Here is a 13354-nt window from a genome sequence, read left to right on the forward strand (position 1 = left end):
ATACCATGTCTAATCGTTATGCTCCACTCCCTAATCCACGTACGGACCCAGATTCAACAGAACTAGAAGCTGCTTTCGACGATCAAGACGACGACGACGACCACAGCGGTTATGACCTAGATGAATCGAGTCCTCTGACTTATCCAAATCCTTTGAATTCTTCATCTTATAATTTCGAGTCTCCGATTTGCGACTACGACCAACCTCCTCCTGGTTCTCCCCCACAACCATCTTCTCATGCTGTACCCAATGAATTCGGAAATTCCAATGGCGTAATACCTGTCTTTACACTAGACTCTTTGCCCCCGCCCCCAACAGGGCCATGGTGGAAGCGAACCGCAACTACCATCCTACCATCCCATTATGTCAACAGATGGGGCTTCACTTCTGAAGCTAGCTCTCGCACTCCCATTGGAGGAGGCACCAGAAATGACGGCGTATTCAGCAACGTAGCTGCCAAACCATCACAAGGCGTACGTGTTCAGGAAGGTAACCATCAATCAATCATTTATCAAAGAACGTATTGACTTTTTCGCAGGAGACAACGTATACCTCGTTCCAGAAGAATCTTCCAACACAGCTCCCCCAACTTACGCAGCAGCTCAAGCTGACGCTGCTCCTCCTTACCACACTCATTCAATCTTCCTTCCCTCTTCCGTTCATGCATCCCTCACTCACTCCCAAGGCTGTGTCGTCGTAGATGGCCTTCCCACAGGCACCCTTTTCTCCTTCCTCTGGAACGCCCTTATCAGCACCACCTTTCAATTCGTCGGCTTTGTTCTCACATGGGTCATGCACACAACCCACGCCGCTCGCTACGGCAGCAGGGCAGGTCTCGGAGTCACTTTAATCCAATGGGGCTTTGGCCTCCGCGCGCGATTAGACGACACAAATGGTACACCTCTGGGCTCTGACCCAGCCGATGCCTGGCCCACATTCGCAAGCGCCCAAGACGCCAACGAGTGGTTGGACGCCAACCTCGACCGTCTTAACAACACCACACTAGCTTCTACCGACCACATATCTTCCTGGTCCAACTCCGGAGAAGGAGAAGATGGGAACAATGGATTCCTCGCAAACGCAGCAGCCAGTGAATGGCTTTCCTTCTTCCTCATGACAGCCGGTTGGTTCCTCCTTCTCACAAGCGTTTTCGGTTTCTGGCGCGTTAAGCGCTGGGAACGCGGCATCATCTCCTCTTCTTCCAATTCTACCGCGTCACAGCCAACAGCAGACGATGAGACAAGGAGGCAGTCACTCTTTGAGCGTCTCGGAATGTTCCGCGTTCCTTCACGAACAGGATCTTCGGGTGCAGACGGATTGGAACGGGTGCCTTCCCATGTTGGTGATGATATGGTTGGCAGAGATACAACGTTGGAAATGCAATCGCTCGTTCCAACCGATCCAGACCATGCACGTCGGATCAGGCGAGCAATTGAGCGCGAGCGCAGGCTGTGCGAAGACTTGCGCGCTGCAGGCCTCTTGTAAAGTCGTTCGAGCTTCAGACTTCAAGGAGAGGATGTACCGTGTATTATGCTTTTCACGACAGACGTTATCTATTTTTCTAGGATTAAAACGATAATGGTCACAATCGTTCATACAGTCGTATTTATCGCAAATCTGTTTCTTGGCGTCTTTTCGTCTCTCGAGATTAGATTTCATTTCAAGTACATCCTATATCCTTCTGCGCAATTTATTTCCAGTCGTCAACTATGACCGCTTCAGGAACACTTCCATGTTGAATTCTAGGGCTGAGCAAGGGTATGTGATCTCGAACTTTTCGAGTACGGTGGGGTGTAACACGCCCAGCGTGCCGATCACGATGTCTCGGTCTTGATTGATGTGAAGCGTGTTCTTGAGCTCATCAGCAAGCTCACGTGTTTTTGAGGTCTTTGAGGGTGGCGGGCGGTAATAAATAGTCGCTGCGCGTCCAGGGAAGTACGCAGGATCTAAAACACATTAGTACTACGTCACGCAAAAAACAACCAAAACATACCATCCCCCTCCTTGATGTAATATCCCACATCCTTCCCATCTCCCCTCCCAACCCTCGGAACTTCCAACATCTTCATAGCCCTATCCAACAACCCATGCACGACCTCAAACCCCGCACTCCTCGAACACCACACCGCACCCGCATGTCTCTCATTTCGCGCTTGTCTCTCCCGGGATGTATCTTTGAACACAACATCGCTGAGTTCGAAAACACGGACTGGGAGTGCGTGTGAGCGGTTCTCGCGAATGGTTTTAAGGAGCCCTGGTAGGAGGGACGTGCGGACTACTTGGAATTCGAGGGTTTTGGGATTGGCAATTTTTACTGCTAGGGAACCGGGGTCGGGGCGGTTCATGAAGGAAAAGTTTTCTTCGTGTGAGCACTATTGGATTTTGTTCAGTGTGTTTTAAGTGCGCTGAGGTGGAGGAGGGGAAGGGAGGGAAGAGACATACGAGAATGAAAGGTAACGCTTCAACCCATCCTGCCATCGCCCATTCCTTCCGGATGACATCCGCGAGCTTGCTGATCGGTAAAGGCTGTGCGACTGTGCTGGTCTGGGGGAAGATATCTGGGAGGTTGTTGAACCCGTACGCGACTGCTGCGTCTTCCATTATGTCGACCTCGTGGAAGATGTCCGGACGCGTGCATGGAAGTGAGACGATTAGAGCATCGGGGTCATCAGGTGAGAGGGTGGGTGAGAGGGTCATGCGCGTTAAAAGGGACTGGATTGTGGAGGGCGTTAGGGAAAGAGAGGTGCAGGAGTTGATATACGAGGCGCGTGCAGTCACTGTACGTGGTGTGATATCAGGAGATATGCGCGTCGAACCGTCAGGAAAAACGATCTTGCAAGGCTCGATCCTAACAACAGATCTTCAGCTCCCCGAATCAAACTACAGGCCCAAAACGACGCACGTGAAAGGCTCAGCACAATACTCCGAAAACATACTCGCAACCATATTGATCACGATCTGCAACTTCGTATCATCCGTGGCAGTTGTATCAATGAATACATTCTTGGTCTCCAACGTGATCTTACTATGCTCCGAATTGATGATGGGGGGCATACTCAATACGTGGTCCTTTGCATCATAAATGATTGGGTAGACATCAGAATCTCGGATGATGTGCAAGTACCGGGAGAGGTGTTTGTCCGACTCGTAAATCTGCATGAGCTCTGCGGCGGTGTGCGCTGTTTCCCGACCGAGAGGCGCGAAAGAGATGTTAGTGGGTGTACGGGCTTCGTATCGGAACGGAGGGGTGAGGGTGTCGAGGTCATGTGTTCCGATGGCAACGAGGCTTCGCCTGCGCCCGATGTTTTGGTGTAGTTTGTCTTGGAGGTCAATGAAGGACGCGTAGCTCATGGACGTGAATTTGATGTTGCGAAGCACTGCACATGCGAAGAAAGGACGGATGCGTTGGGTCTGGGAGTGGGAGTGGTAATGTTTGTTAATGCGGACAATGCGAGGGGTAAGCGTACCTCTTGGGAGACGGTCACGGTGATGAGATCTTTCTCACCGCCTGGGGGATATGCGAGTGTATACTGCGGCGGATCTTGTTTTCCTAGAAAAGCGCGCAAGGCGCGGGAGATACCTTCTAGACAGACCAGATCGTATCTGCGTGCTAGTCAGATGTGCATTGCGGTTGCGCTGACTGGCAGCACACCTGTTTGCGGGTACTTCGATTTTTAATTGCTATAGCAAAGTATAAGCACAAGTGTAATTAGTAAACTAGAAATCGAGACGCACGGGACGTTCTGCGGGAAGTCCTTTCTTGATCGCAGCTTCTACCTCCGCTGTGGTCTTTTTATTGGTTCAGCAATTATTCCGGCGATAGAAAAACTAAAGAAGGGCGTACGTCTTCATCTAATTCTAGTCCATAGTCAAAGCACAAACTATCGAATTCCTCCGTGGCTGCGATGTGATTAGACGTATAGAAAACACGGTTGGACGAGGACCTACTATAGTGATGTCCGAGCCGCTCGAAAAGTTCGGCTTTGTCTACTGAGATAGTGGGCATGATCGATTAATAGAGTATATGAAGCCAGCAGTGTGTAGCTGGACTTCAGGATTGCTTTCTAGATCACACTGGTTTCAGACTTGAAGAAACTATCACTGGCAGATCATATCGAGTCAAGTGAGAGACCCCTAGGCACTCCAGGTTATATCGGGGTCCTACCACAGTGCTAACATTAAGTCTTTCACATGTGCACTGACTAGTCTCGTTGAACATGTATATTCCAATATCCTTCACGCTCCTAGTAACGTCATCACTGTTCTGCCAGCTGGTTACCTCCAAAACCCATGAACCCACCGAGTTACATTTAATACACCGTGTTGTGCACCCTGACCTTCCGGTGACACCATGGGCTGAGCTCGGAACTGTCACCGTCCCATCCTTCAAATCCATTTCACCCACTGGCTCAGCTGCCTCATTGTCACTGGCAGAGTCATTACGAGATGACCTTGCAGAGTTCTCAGAGGCAGTCGATCCTAATATGCAGGGTGCAATGTACCACGTCGCAATCGAGCGTCTGGAATCGGAGGGGCCAGTATCGAGTATCAAAGCAGTCAGCCATATTTTATTCCGATTTGTGAGTGAAGGATTGATAGACTTCATATAGTGCCTACTCCCTTCCTCCACTTCCGCAAATGTAGTTATCCATTTCTCTGCGACGGGAGAACCATTTGCGATCGACTATTTCGTTTCGCCTGTACCTCAAGATGGAATATGTCCTGTGACGAACATGGGGAGCTACCCGGCACATAATGCGAGCGTGGTACTCAAGTCACCACGGATGGCGCCTCTGTATGCATTCTCTCACGTTCTTGAACTTGTTTGACTGACACAACATCCGTGTCTGTAGACCTGAGTTGCGGATCCCACCTCCGCTTACGCCTGAAGGCGAGCCAGTAGCACCCGTCCCTGAGAAAAGTTTCGTGCAGAAGTATTGGATATATATGGTTGTTGTTCTCGGGGCATTGCGTGAGTTTTCGGTTTCTTTTGTGATGCGACATGAGGTCACTTTTATAAGTCTCAACTCGCTCGTCTTCTTGTACCTTTCCTTTGTTGCGAAGCATATACTGACTGCGTTATTCGATCAGTGATTTCTGGGCCTGCCGAGGACTCTCCTAGCGGGGATGGGAAAGGAGGGAAGTAGATTCACATAACTTATCGTGTTAACTTTCTGAAGAGGCTCTGCCACCGTAAGCCGGCGCATGTCAACGCGAGGAATTAGTTCTGCCCTGGTCGTGAACACGGTTACGACGATGATGCAGAAAAAGTTGTTTTTGATCAGCTGTGACAGTGCTCTTGAGCGGTCAATTGGTAAATATATATCATCGGCTTGCTTATCAAAGTAGCAGGCATTGGTCTGACAAGTAGAAAATTTGTACAAGATGCAGGACACTCTTGATCACGCACTGGCTTGCATGTCTGTGATGAAGCCGAAAAATCAGTCCATCCAATGGACATGGTGGCCCATCTGGATTCGCCCCGATTGAATAAAGCACTGCATGTGCCCCAGGTAGACAGTGGATCAAACAGTGCCTCTTCGATATTAAGAGAGTCGTTCGATAGCAATCTGACATCTTACATGTACATGATGTGTTTGTTTCTGGCCTGCATTTATCTATTCCAGGATCCAAGCGTTATTTCACTGTGATCGTCAGCGACATATGTAAAGTGCCTTCGCAGTCTACATATACAGTATCACTAAAGCAACACGGTCAGGTCCAGTCCAGCCCACAACACAGATCAAACTGATGAAGAACACTTACTTGTCCATAGGCCAATCACCCAAGCGGTAATATATTAACGGACGAGGGATGCAACTGCCAGATCTACAGAATGGACAGCAAGTGAACAAGGGAGCGATGGGTTAGTCACATAAGTAAAATGAGTGCCTTGAGTTAACAGCGGGAACAATAAACCTACTCAGGTGCCAATGAAAATTCTGTGGTAATGATTAGAGGTTCCGGGGTTGCACAGTCAGGCGACTTTCTGTGGGCCTCTATCCGAAGTTGATTGCTTCCTTCTACTGGCAAACTGGGCTCTTCAAGTCGACAATCAACAACCCACTTTCCATCACTGCACAAATAAAACCACAACGTCCACATACGGCCTGCATGCAGTGAATAGGACGTTCCTATCAGTACTTGGAAGAGAAGTAATATCGACCACATACCTCTGGCAAGATATTCTACGGCAATTGCCTGTGCAGTACGAAGGCGTTTCTGGAACATCCTGAAACAGAAAGAAGCAACGAAGCGACCACTGCTCTCTTGTATCTGAACCTCGTCTGGAGTACATCCCAAAAACTGTCTCAAGGAGTCATCCTTGGCTGATAGTGCATGATCAACTAATCCTCTCTAGGGGCATCGAGTACCATGCACTCACAGCTAACTATTTCGCGCAAGTCTAGCTGCGTGAACAATGTGTTGTCGCCAACCATCATGCACGCAAGACGCAAATCAGAATAGCAAGCAGGCGATGGATCGGGAATGAAGTCCATAAACGCCCACAGGGCTTCTAGGCGGTTGTTCACGATCGCCCAATACGGCGCCGTGTGATCCTCGATATTGGGTTGTTGCAAGAGTTTGGAGAACTCTGCTGCTGGGAGAGTGGCAACACAGGCGCTGGCAGTTTGAGCGACGAAGGAAGGACTGTAATCGGGAGAGGAGACAATTGCACGGATGCATGATAGGCATTCTTGCTTGGATTGTAAAGAGGCCCGGGGAAATATCCAGCGACATAGCTTGGACCAGATGGAATCTGCCGATACGGTTGACGTAGAAATTGCATCGTATGAGGGGGGTGCCGGAGAGTTGCAAGGGACGGTCACGCTGACATCGAAGGCTTCGGACTTGAAAGTCATTGTTGTAAGAGCAAATAATAGGGGCCTGCCAAGATCTGTGCGTCTCACGTGTCAGGGATGCCTGAAGCCATCCCAACCTAACTGGCGCGTTATGATTCCTTACACAAAATCCAAACAAGATCAGCTTCGTCGAACAAATGTCTCTACCATTATCCACCCGTCAATTTCGGCCTCGACCTAGCTAGCTATTAACAGGTGAATGACTACCAAGCGGCTCTCCACAGAACACTACATACCAGTAGCATGCGCCATCATCGATACAGCATGCCTGAACGTTAAAGGCTTGAGTCGTGTGTTGGATGATGATTGGGGTGGCATCTGCTGGGAGTAGAGTCATTGAGGAAGCGAGGGGAGCGAATATCTGGGACATGCTGACGAGTGAGTGATTTCCACTACGACAACAACGACGAGTAATAAGATTCAGTATAAGATACTCAAGTGTACCTCTGAAAGGTGCTTGAGAAGTCGGAAGCACCAGTCTATTTGCTCTTCAGCTGCACCATCACACGTCGAACGTCTTCCGCATATCACGTCCAGGACTAAAAGCAGTCACACTCGCGTCAGGAAGGTGATGTGCTAGCGGTGTCGGTAAAGGGAGCTAATGCAATCAGACAATCTGCTTCTCCTTAGTACACCCAACGACCCAATGGCATAAATATTTGAATACCACGACGAAACAATACAAACGGATTCTCCTGCACTCTGCAGACTAATGTCCAGCAAGTGTAAATCATATCAAGCATCTCCCATGCTACGCACGCTCCTGGAAAGCAATTGAAGTCATAGCGGTTGCTGTATCGGAGTCCAGTTTAGCGTTATATTCTCGAATGCTGAACGCTATTGGACAAGGCGTGGTCCTAGCACAGACAGCTGCGCCAATTTGAAAATTCGAGGGAAACCCAGATAGATCTCAACGTCCAAGGGGAATAAAATTGATTGGACGTAATACCGCTTGGAGCGGTGATTTCTGAGAATTCCTGACATAAGAACACGTGATGAATGTTTACGAAATAGAAAAATGTTGAGTAGGGCATGAAAAGATGGCTTGTGTTGGTGCGCAATCATGAGACGCCTACAAAGGCCACCGCCCAATCCCACTGTTCATCACTCCCCCAAGTGCCAATATATCGGCAGGGGATGAAAGTGGTTGCAGGCATATTGTCTCCGAACAGGACGCGCGAGACTGATGACCCTGTTCGAAAACCGATTATCAGCACAAACATTTGGGAGTCTGAGATCCAACGTACAACTAGGTGAAAAATGAGCTTCTACTCTGTGGAACAATCTTGCTGAGAGTGCTGTTGCCCAAAATGCAACGAGCAACGGTATTTTTTCCAGTTCGATTGCATCCTCCCGCGATGGATGTCCACGAGCGCAGATAACCACGCACTGCGGCGAGGTCTCCGACACGTCAAATCGAGAAACTTGCCAGTTCAATATGGGCGGCCTGGTCGAACTGAGGATCACTTCGCTCGACACTTTCGTGCCGCACTCGGGATCGACATCCCCTGAAAATGCGTGAGCACAGGAGGCCAATTCCTACTTGTCCTACACACCAGATAGGAACTCTGCAGTGCGCAATATCTGGGTGCGTTCGGCATGGATATCCCCTGGAAATACGTGAGTACATTAGGACGATGCAAATAGGCATGCACCTACCAGACACAAACTCCGGAGTGTGAGATACTTGTATGAACGTGTCTTCGTCTAGGATCGTGAATTTGCCTGTATGCACCAATACTTGTTTCTCGACGCGTGCACCGCGCGGGAGGGACGCGACTACCAAGAACAACGTTGGGGTTTCCTACAAAATTAATATTAATATCAATCTTGATTGCAAGTTTTTAATCTCTTGGCTCACCTCGCAAAACGTTTCACAAGCCCGTCGAGTGTGTATGGTATTAGCATAGTCAACAAGCCAATAAAGCGAAAGCAGCACATGACCCCCTGCAGTGTTGGCGGCGCGAATGACGCGATCCGTGTGCTGGAACACCAACGCAGTTTCAAGTGCCAACGAAGATGGAGAAGGGAGCGTTAAAGACGCAGGGAGTAGACCGATCTGGCCGGATACGAAAACATACGGCTCCACCTGATCTAGATATTAGAAAGGCCTCTCACGTCGCAAAAGACTGGACACACGGTGACAGCTTGTGAATAAGGACCAATATTAGCAGGCGCCCAGTAGCTCAAACTCTGTACATGGAGCGCTCTCCTTGTGTTATCCTTGCGCGCGACGCATTCAAGAATCACACCCACCCCCTCGGGAAGATCCACACCCACACAAGCTCTCGAAGGAGGTGAGACACCAAAGAACTCGGCGTATGCCTTGTTTGCAGCTGCGAATATCTTGGGAGCAAGGGAAGGCAGTAAGAGCGTGATATTAGCTACATCTTCTATGCGCAGATCGTGCGATTGAAGAATTCCTGTAGGCCGATTGGGACTGGATATGAAAATGATGCAAATGGTAGATTGATACCTTGTAATTGAATAAAGCAGTCGCGGACTTGTTCTTCTAGGGGTATTTCTGAGTCTAGAGACGAGTCTGGGTGGATGTTTCCGATCGCGAGCCATGATCCGATAGCGTGTGTTGATGGATGGTCTGGGATGTGGTGTAGTTTGTTGGTCGGTTCATATGTCCCGCTAGAACCCTTTTCGTATTGCTCTAGGACTGAAGTTTCGACCACGTTCTTCAATTCACCGAATCTATCATCCAAGAGTGGCGGAACTTCGACCTTGCCATCTGTAGATGACTCCTTGGGATGAAGCGAAGCTTGTTTAATACGCAAATATGCAACAGGCGCAAAATCATTGTCTGTATGCATCACGACTTCTGTTCCATTCAGCACAATACGATGTTTGAACGACGGGCTGTCAAGAGTGAGAGTTTCATATTCTCCGCCTTCACCACAGATATGCAAACCATAAAGGTTGTTCTGCGACAAAATGAATCATTTTGTTTGTGTAGAAGCAATGGACGCACCAATCGCGTGAGGGTGTCCTGCATTTCGTTTAATGTTGTTCCTAGGTGTTTCACTGTCAGACCGATGCCTGCTACTTTTATGAGCACGCTTTTAACTCCGGCTGCAATCATCTCGGACAGCAATTCGGCTTGATCGCGCTGCCAGAGGTATGCTAAGGGCGTGAGGGAAAGACGACGACACCTGTTGAGCGTGAACATTACAAACTGAATTATACGTGGCCAATACGCACACATGTTCGACGCGAACGCGTTGGTAATTTGAGAGAATAGCGCCGACTGAGACACCTTGCACATCCGGGTGGTGAACCTGGTTTACTATGAGACCAGGGTGAGATAAGTTGGCGAGAGTTAGATCTGACCTTGACACGCTTTAATAGAGTATAGAGATCCTCCGTTTCATCTCCTAACACGCCAGCTCCCCCAGCACTACGCGAACCATACTCTGCATTTTGCTCGATAGCATCACCTTGTATGACGTGTCGATAGAGCGGAACCTCGAGAGCGCGAGCTACAAATTCGATCGCGTCTTGGCCTACTGTCTGGTACATATACGAGTCGATCTCATCTATGGAGATGAGGCGCTTTCGTGAAAGAAAAATAAAGTCAGACCTTTTCCTGATTGCGGAGAGAGTGTCGCTGCAGCTACAAGTTGGTGACCATTGGCGTTGCAGTGGGACAAGTTGTAACAGCTGTCTTTCCCTCCACTAAGGAGTGCGACGTACTTCATTGTTTGTGGCAGTAAACGATAAACGATGTTACATTAAATTGGCTGACTACGCTACTGATGTAACTCAGGTACTACATATAGACTCGGAAGTGCCTCGTCCGAAGGTCTTTGAAATATACTATCATACCAATCATGAATATGACTGCAAATGTCGCAAACGTCTAGGTCAATCAAACACAAGCTCTGTCGACGTCCGAAGCCTCAGAGTCGAACAAGGCCGATGAGACCGAAGCAAAGGGGCAGGATGATGAATAGAATGTCCGAGCGCAAGGAGAGAGAGGCACGACGATGACAGAAGTGACGTCGGGGCCGAAAACTACCAAGTATCAATGTTTTACTTCAATATAACGCTTAGGAACACTTACCGTATAAAACCTATAGCAGAGCCAAACGAGCGCCTCAGTTCTGTTCCCAGATACTGAGACGTGAGTTAAAATACTTTACCTTTCGACATATACAAAAGCTAACGTTTCGTAGTTCATACCTGTTAGGTACACGCTTCGTCAATGCAGAGTTCTGTTCCCAGATACTGAGACTTCATACCTGTTAGATTCTATCCGCTCCCGTTAACTCCTCTCAAGAGGTTATGAGCCCTGACATGACCACCGATAATACGCTCCCCGGCACTACGTCCTCGTTGTTCAACGTCCCAAAACTTGCCGAAGATGGCACGAATTGGATTACCTACAAGGAGAGAACGTTGACAGCGATAAGTGCCCGAGGTTTGATGCGATATGCAGATGGTCGTGCCGTCGAGCCGTTACCCTACCTCATTGGAAAGGTATCGGGGGTGCCGGAAAAGCCGGACGGTTCGATTCCTACTCAGAAGGAGATCGATGAGCGCGAAAAGAAAATGGATGAATATGACCAAAAGAACTCACTCATTAAACAGCAAATCTTCAGTACGATTACAGATCAACTGTTGCTGCGCGTCCAGAAGTTCGAGACTGCCTCGGAGGTCTGGGAAGAAATCTGCCAGATCCACGAAGGCAAGACTGAGCTCGTCCAGATAGATTTGCGTCGGCGTTTGCAGGAGACGAGATGCGACGAGGGAGGAGACGTCAAAGCTCACTTCGCGGAGCTCCTACATCTGCGCGAGCTACTTGCAGGAATGGGAGCTGGGATCCTCGACACGGATTTCCATGCTATCATCCTCGGTTCCCTACCAGAGTCCTATCGCCCGCTACTCTCGTCCATTAACGCGGCAGCCAAAATCACAAAGACGCCATTGTCTTCCTACGAACTAATCAGCATCGTTACAGAAGAATACGAACACCGTCAGCTTACCGAGAAGCGCCCCAATAAAAGGGGGAGCGCAGGTACTGCGCTCAGCGCAAGGGAGCCTAGAGACAAGGGCAAAAGGTCAGCTACGTCGAGCAAAACGAATGCAGACGTTACCTGCTATAATTGCGAACGCAAAGGTCACTATAAGACCGACTGTTGGAGGCCTGGAGGGGGAAAAGAGGGCCAAGGCCCGAATCAGCAACGGCGTAAGGGTGAGAAGGGTCCCAAAGAGACGGCAAACTCAGCCGCAGAGTCCGGGTCCCAGGACCAATACGCATTCGTATCGTCCGACTTGGCAAGCATAGCCAGGGACCTCAGGGTGCCCCTCGACCGACGAGGTGCCATCGTAGACTCTGGGGCCACCTCTCACTTCTGCCCAGACCGGGCAAAATTCTCCAACTTCACCCCCATATCCCCCCAGGACATCCACACGGCGGATGGCTCAAGTCTGAGCGCCGTAGGTCGAGGAGACGTCGAGCTAGAACTGCCACTTGGTGAGAAGCGCACGAAAGTGACGCTGAAGAACGCGTTGTACGCACCGGCCATGGCGTTCACCCTAATCTCCACGAATCGCATTGCAGCGGCCGGCATGGCCGTCCTTTTTGAAGGGCGCATGTGCAAAGTCTTGTCCCAGGGCCCAAAACGTCGAGTCATCGCGGAAATTCCGCAGGTGGAGGGTCTCTATAGCATAGCAGCGGGAAGATCAGGTCAGCACCATGCAAACGTTGCCAAAGGAAAACTTACTGTGAGTGAGTTGCACCAGGTGCTGGGGCACGTCTCCCAGCCTGCAGTGCTCGAGGCCGTAACAAAAGGTCTCGTCGTGGGCGTCACGCTGGACAGTGACTCCAAGCCGGAGTTCTGCGACACGTGCGTCAAAGCCAAGTCAGCGAGGAAACCCTTCCCGAACGAAAGTCATAGCCGGGCATGCACCTATGGAGAGCTAGTCCATACGGACCTATGGGGCCCCGCACAGACTGCCAGCTTGGGCGGATGCCGATACTATATCACCTTCACAGATGATTTCACGCGTCAGACGAAGATCCAGTTCTTGAAGCTAAAGAGCGAAGCACTCACCGCCTTCAAGGCCTATGAGGCCTGGCTCACACGCCAAACTCCAGGCGTCCAGCTCTGCAGGGTCCGGTCAGATCGTGGGGGAGAGTATCTAAGTGCGGAGTTCGACGAGTATTTGAGTCAGCGTGGCATTGAGCGACAACTGACGACTCACGACTCACCACAGCAAAACGGAGTAGCCGAGAGGCTAAACCGCACTCTCGTCGAGCACGCCAGGGCCATGTTGCTGGCGAAGGACCTCCCCAAGTACCTATGGGCAGAGGCCATCAATTACGCCACCTGGCTAAAGAATCGCCTACCGTCTAGGGCGACTCCAGGTGCGACTCCGTTTGAGCTGGTCACAAAGACCAAGCCCAACCTCTCCCAGGCTAGGGAATTCGGAGCCAGGATCTTCGTGCACCTTGAGGGCGCTGGGAAGTTGGAGGCCAA

General features: G+C 50.0%; 5 protein-coding genes across 5 annotated transcripts; 2 read left to right on the forward strand and 3 right to left on the reverse strand.

Annotated features, from left to right (window-relative positions):
* Positions 1–5: 5 nt before the first annotated feature.
* On the forward strand, positions 6–1485 carry HD556DRAFT_1225400 (uncharacterized protein; the record flags this gene model as incomplete). The annotated part of the gene is made up of 2 exons (XM_041297011.1): positions 6–489; positions 539–1485. The coding sequence occupies 2 exons, from the start codon at positions 6–8 to the stop codon at positions 1483–1485; spliced, it is 1431 nt and encodes a 476-aa protein (XP_041167144.1).
* Positions 1486–1707: 222 nt separating this feature from the next.
* HD556DRAFT_1469952 (uncharacterized protein) lies at positions 1708–4006 on the reverse strand (the record flags this gene model as incomplete). The annotated part of the gene is made up of 9 exons (XM_041308425.1): positions 1708–1946; positions 1994–2372; positions 2443–2848; positions 2903–3411; positions 3468–3603; positions 3653–3681; positions 3736–3789; positions 3845–3900; positions 3949–4006. 9 exons carry the CDS (start codon positions 4004–4006, stop codon positions 1708–1710), a joined length of 1866 nt encoding a protein of 621 aa, XP_041167145.1.
* A 211-nt stretch (positions 4007–4217) lies between these two features.
* HD556DRAFT_1428720 (uncharacterized protein) lies at positions 4218–5147 on the forward strand (the record flags this gene model as incomplete). The annotated part of the gene is made up of 4 exons (XM_041304739.1): positions 4218–4556; positions 4611–4795; positions 4854–4972; positions 5092–5147. 4 exons carry the CDS (start codon positions 4218–4220, stop codon positions 5145–5147), a joined length of 699 nt encoding a protein of 232 aa, XP_041167146.1.
* A 163-nt stretch (positions 5148–5310) lies between these two features.
* Positions 5311–6953, reverse strand: HD556DRAFT_330818 (uncharacterized protein). Its single transcript, XM_041310298.1, has 6 exons — positions 6386–6953; positions 6174–6329; positions 5924–6110; positions 5767–5829; positions 5583–5701; positions 5311–5498 (listed from the first exon to the last, which is right to left on the reverse strand). The coding sequence occupies exons 1-5, from the start codon at positions 6861–6863 to the stop codon at positions 5638–5640; spliced, it is 948 nt and encodes a 315-aa protein (XP_041167147.1). The 5' UTR covers positions 6864–6953; the 3' UTR covers positions 5311–5498; positions 5583–5637.
* A 628-nt stretch (positions 6954–7581) lies between these two features.
* HD556DRAFT_1323386 (uncharacterized protein) lies at positions 7582–10690 on the reverse strand. Its single transcript, XM_041301431.1, has 11 exons — positions 10453–10690; positions 10203–10408; positions 10074–10150; positions 9844–10024; positions 9340–9796; positions 9003–9286; positions 8725–8952; positions 8523–8667; positions 8420–8473; positions 8111–8371; positions 7582–8055 (listed from the first exon to the last, which is right to left on the reverse strand). Exons 1-11 carry the CDS (start codon positions 10568–10570, stop codon positions 7925–7927), a joined length of 2142 nt encoding a protein of 713 aa, XP_041167148.1. The 5' UTR covers positions 10571–10690; the 3' UTR covers positions 7582–7924.
* Between the last annotated feature and the right edge of the window lie 2664 nt (positions 10691–13354).

The sequence above is a fragment of the Suillus plorans genome, assembly GCF_016647745.1.
Source record: "Suillus plorans strain S12 chromosome Unknown HD556scaffold_2, whole genome shotgun sequence".
Taxonomy (NCBI): Eukaryota; Fungi; Basidiomycota; class Agaricomycetes; order Boletales; family Suillaceae; genus Suillus; species Suillus plorans.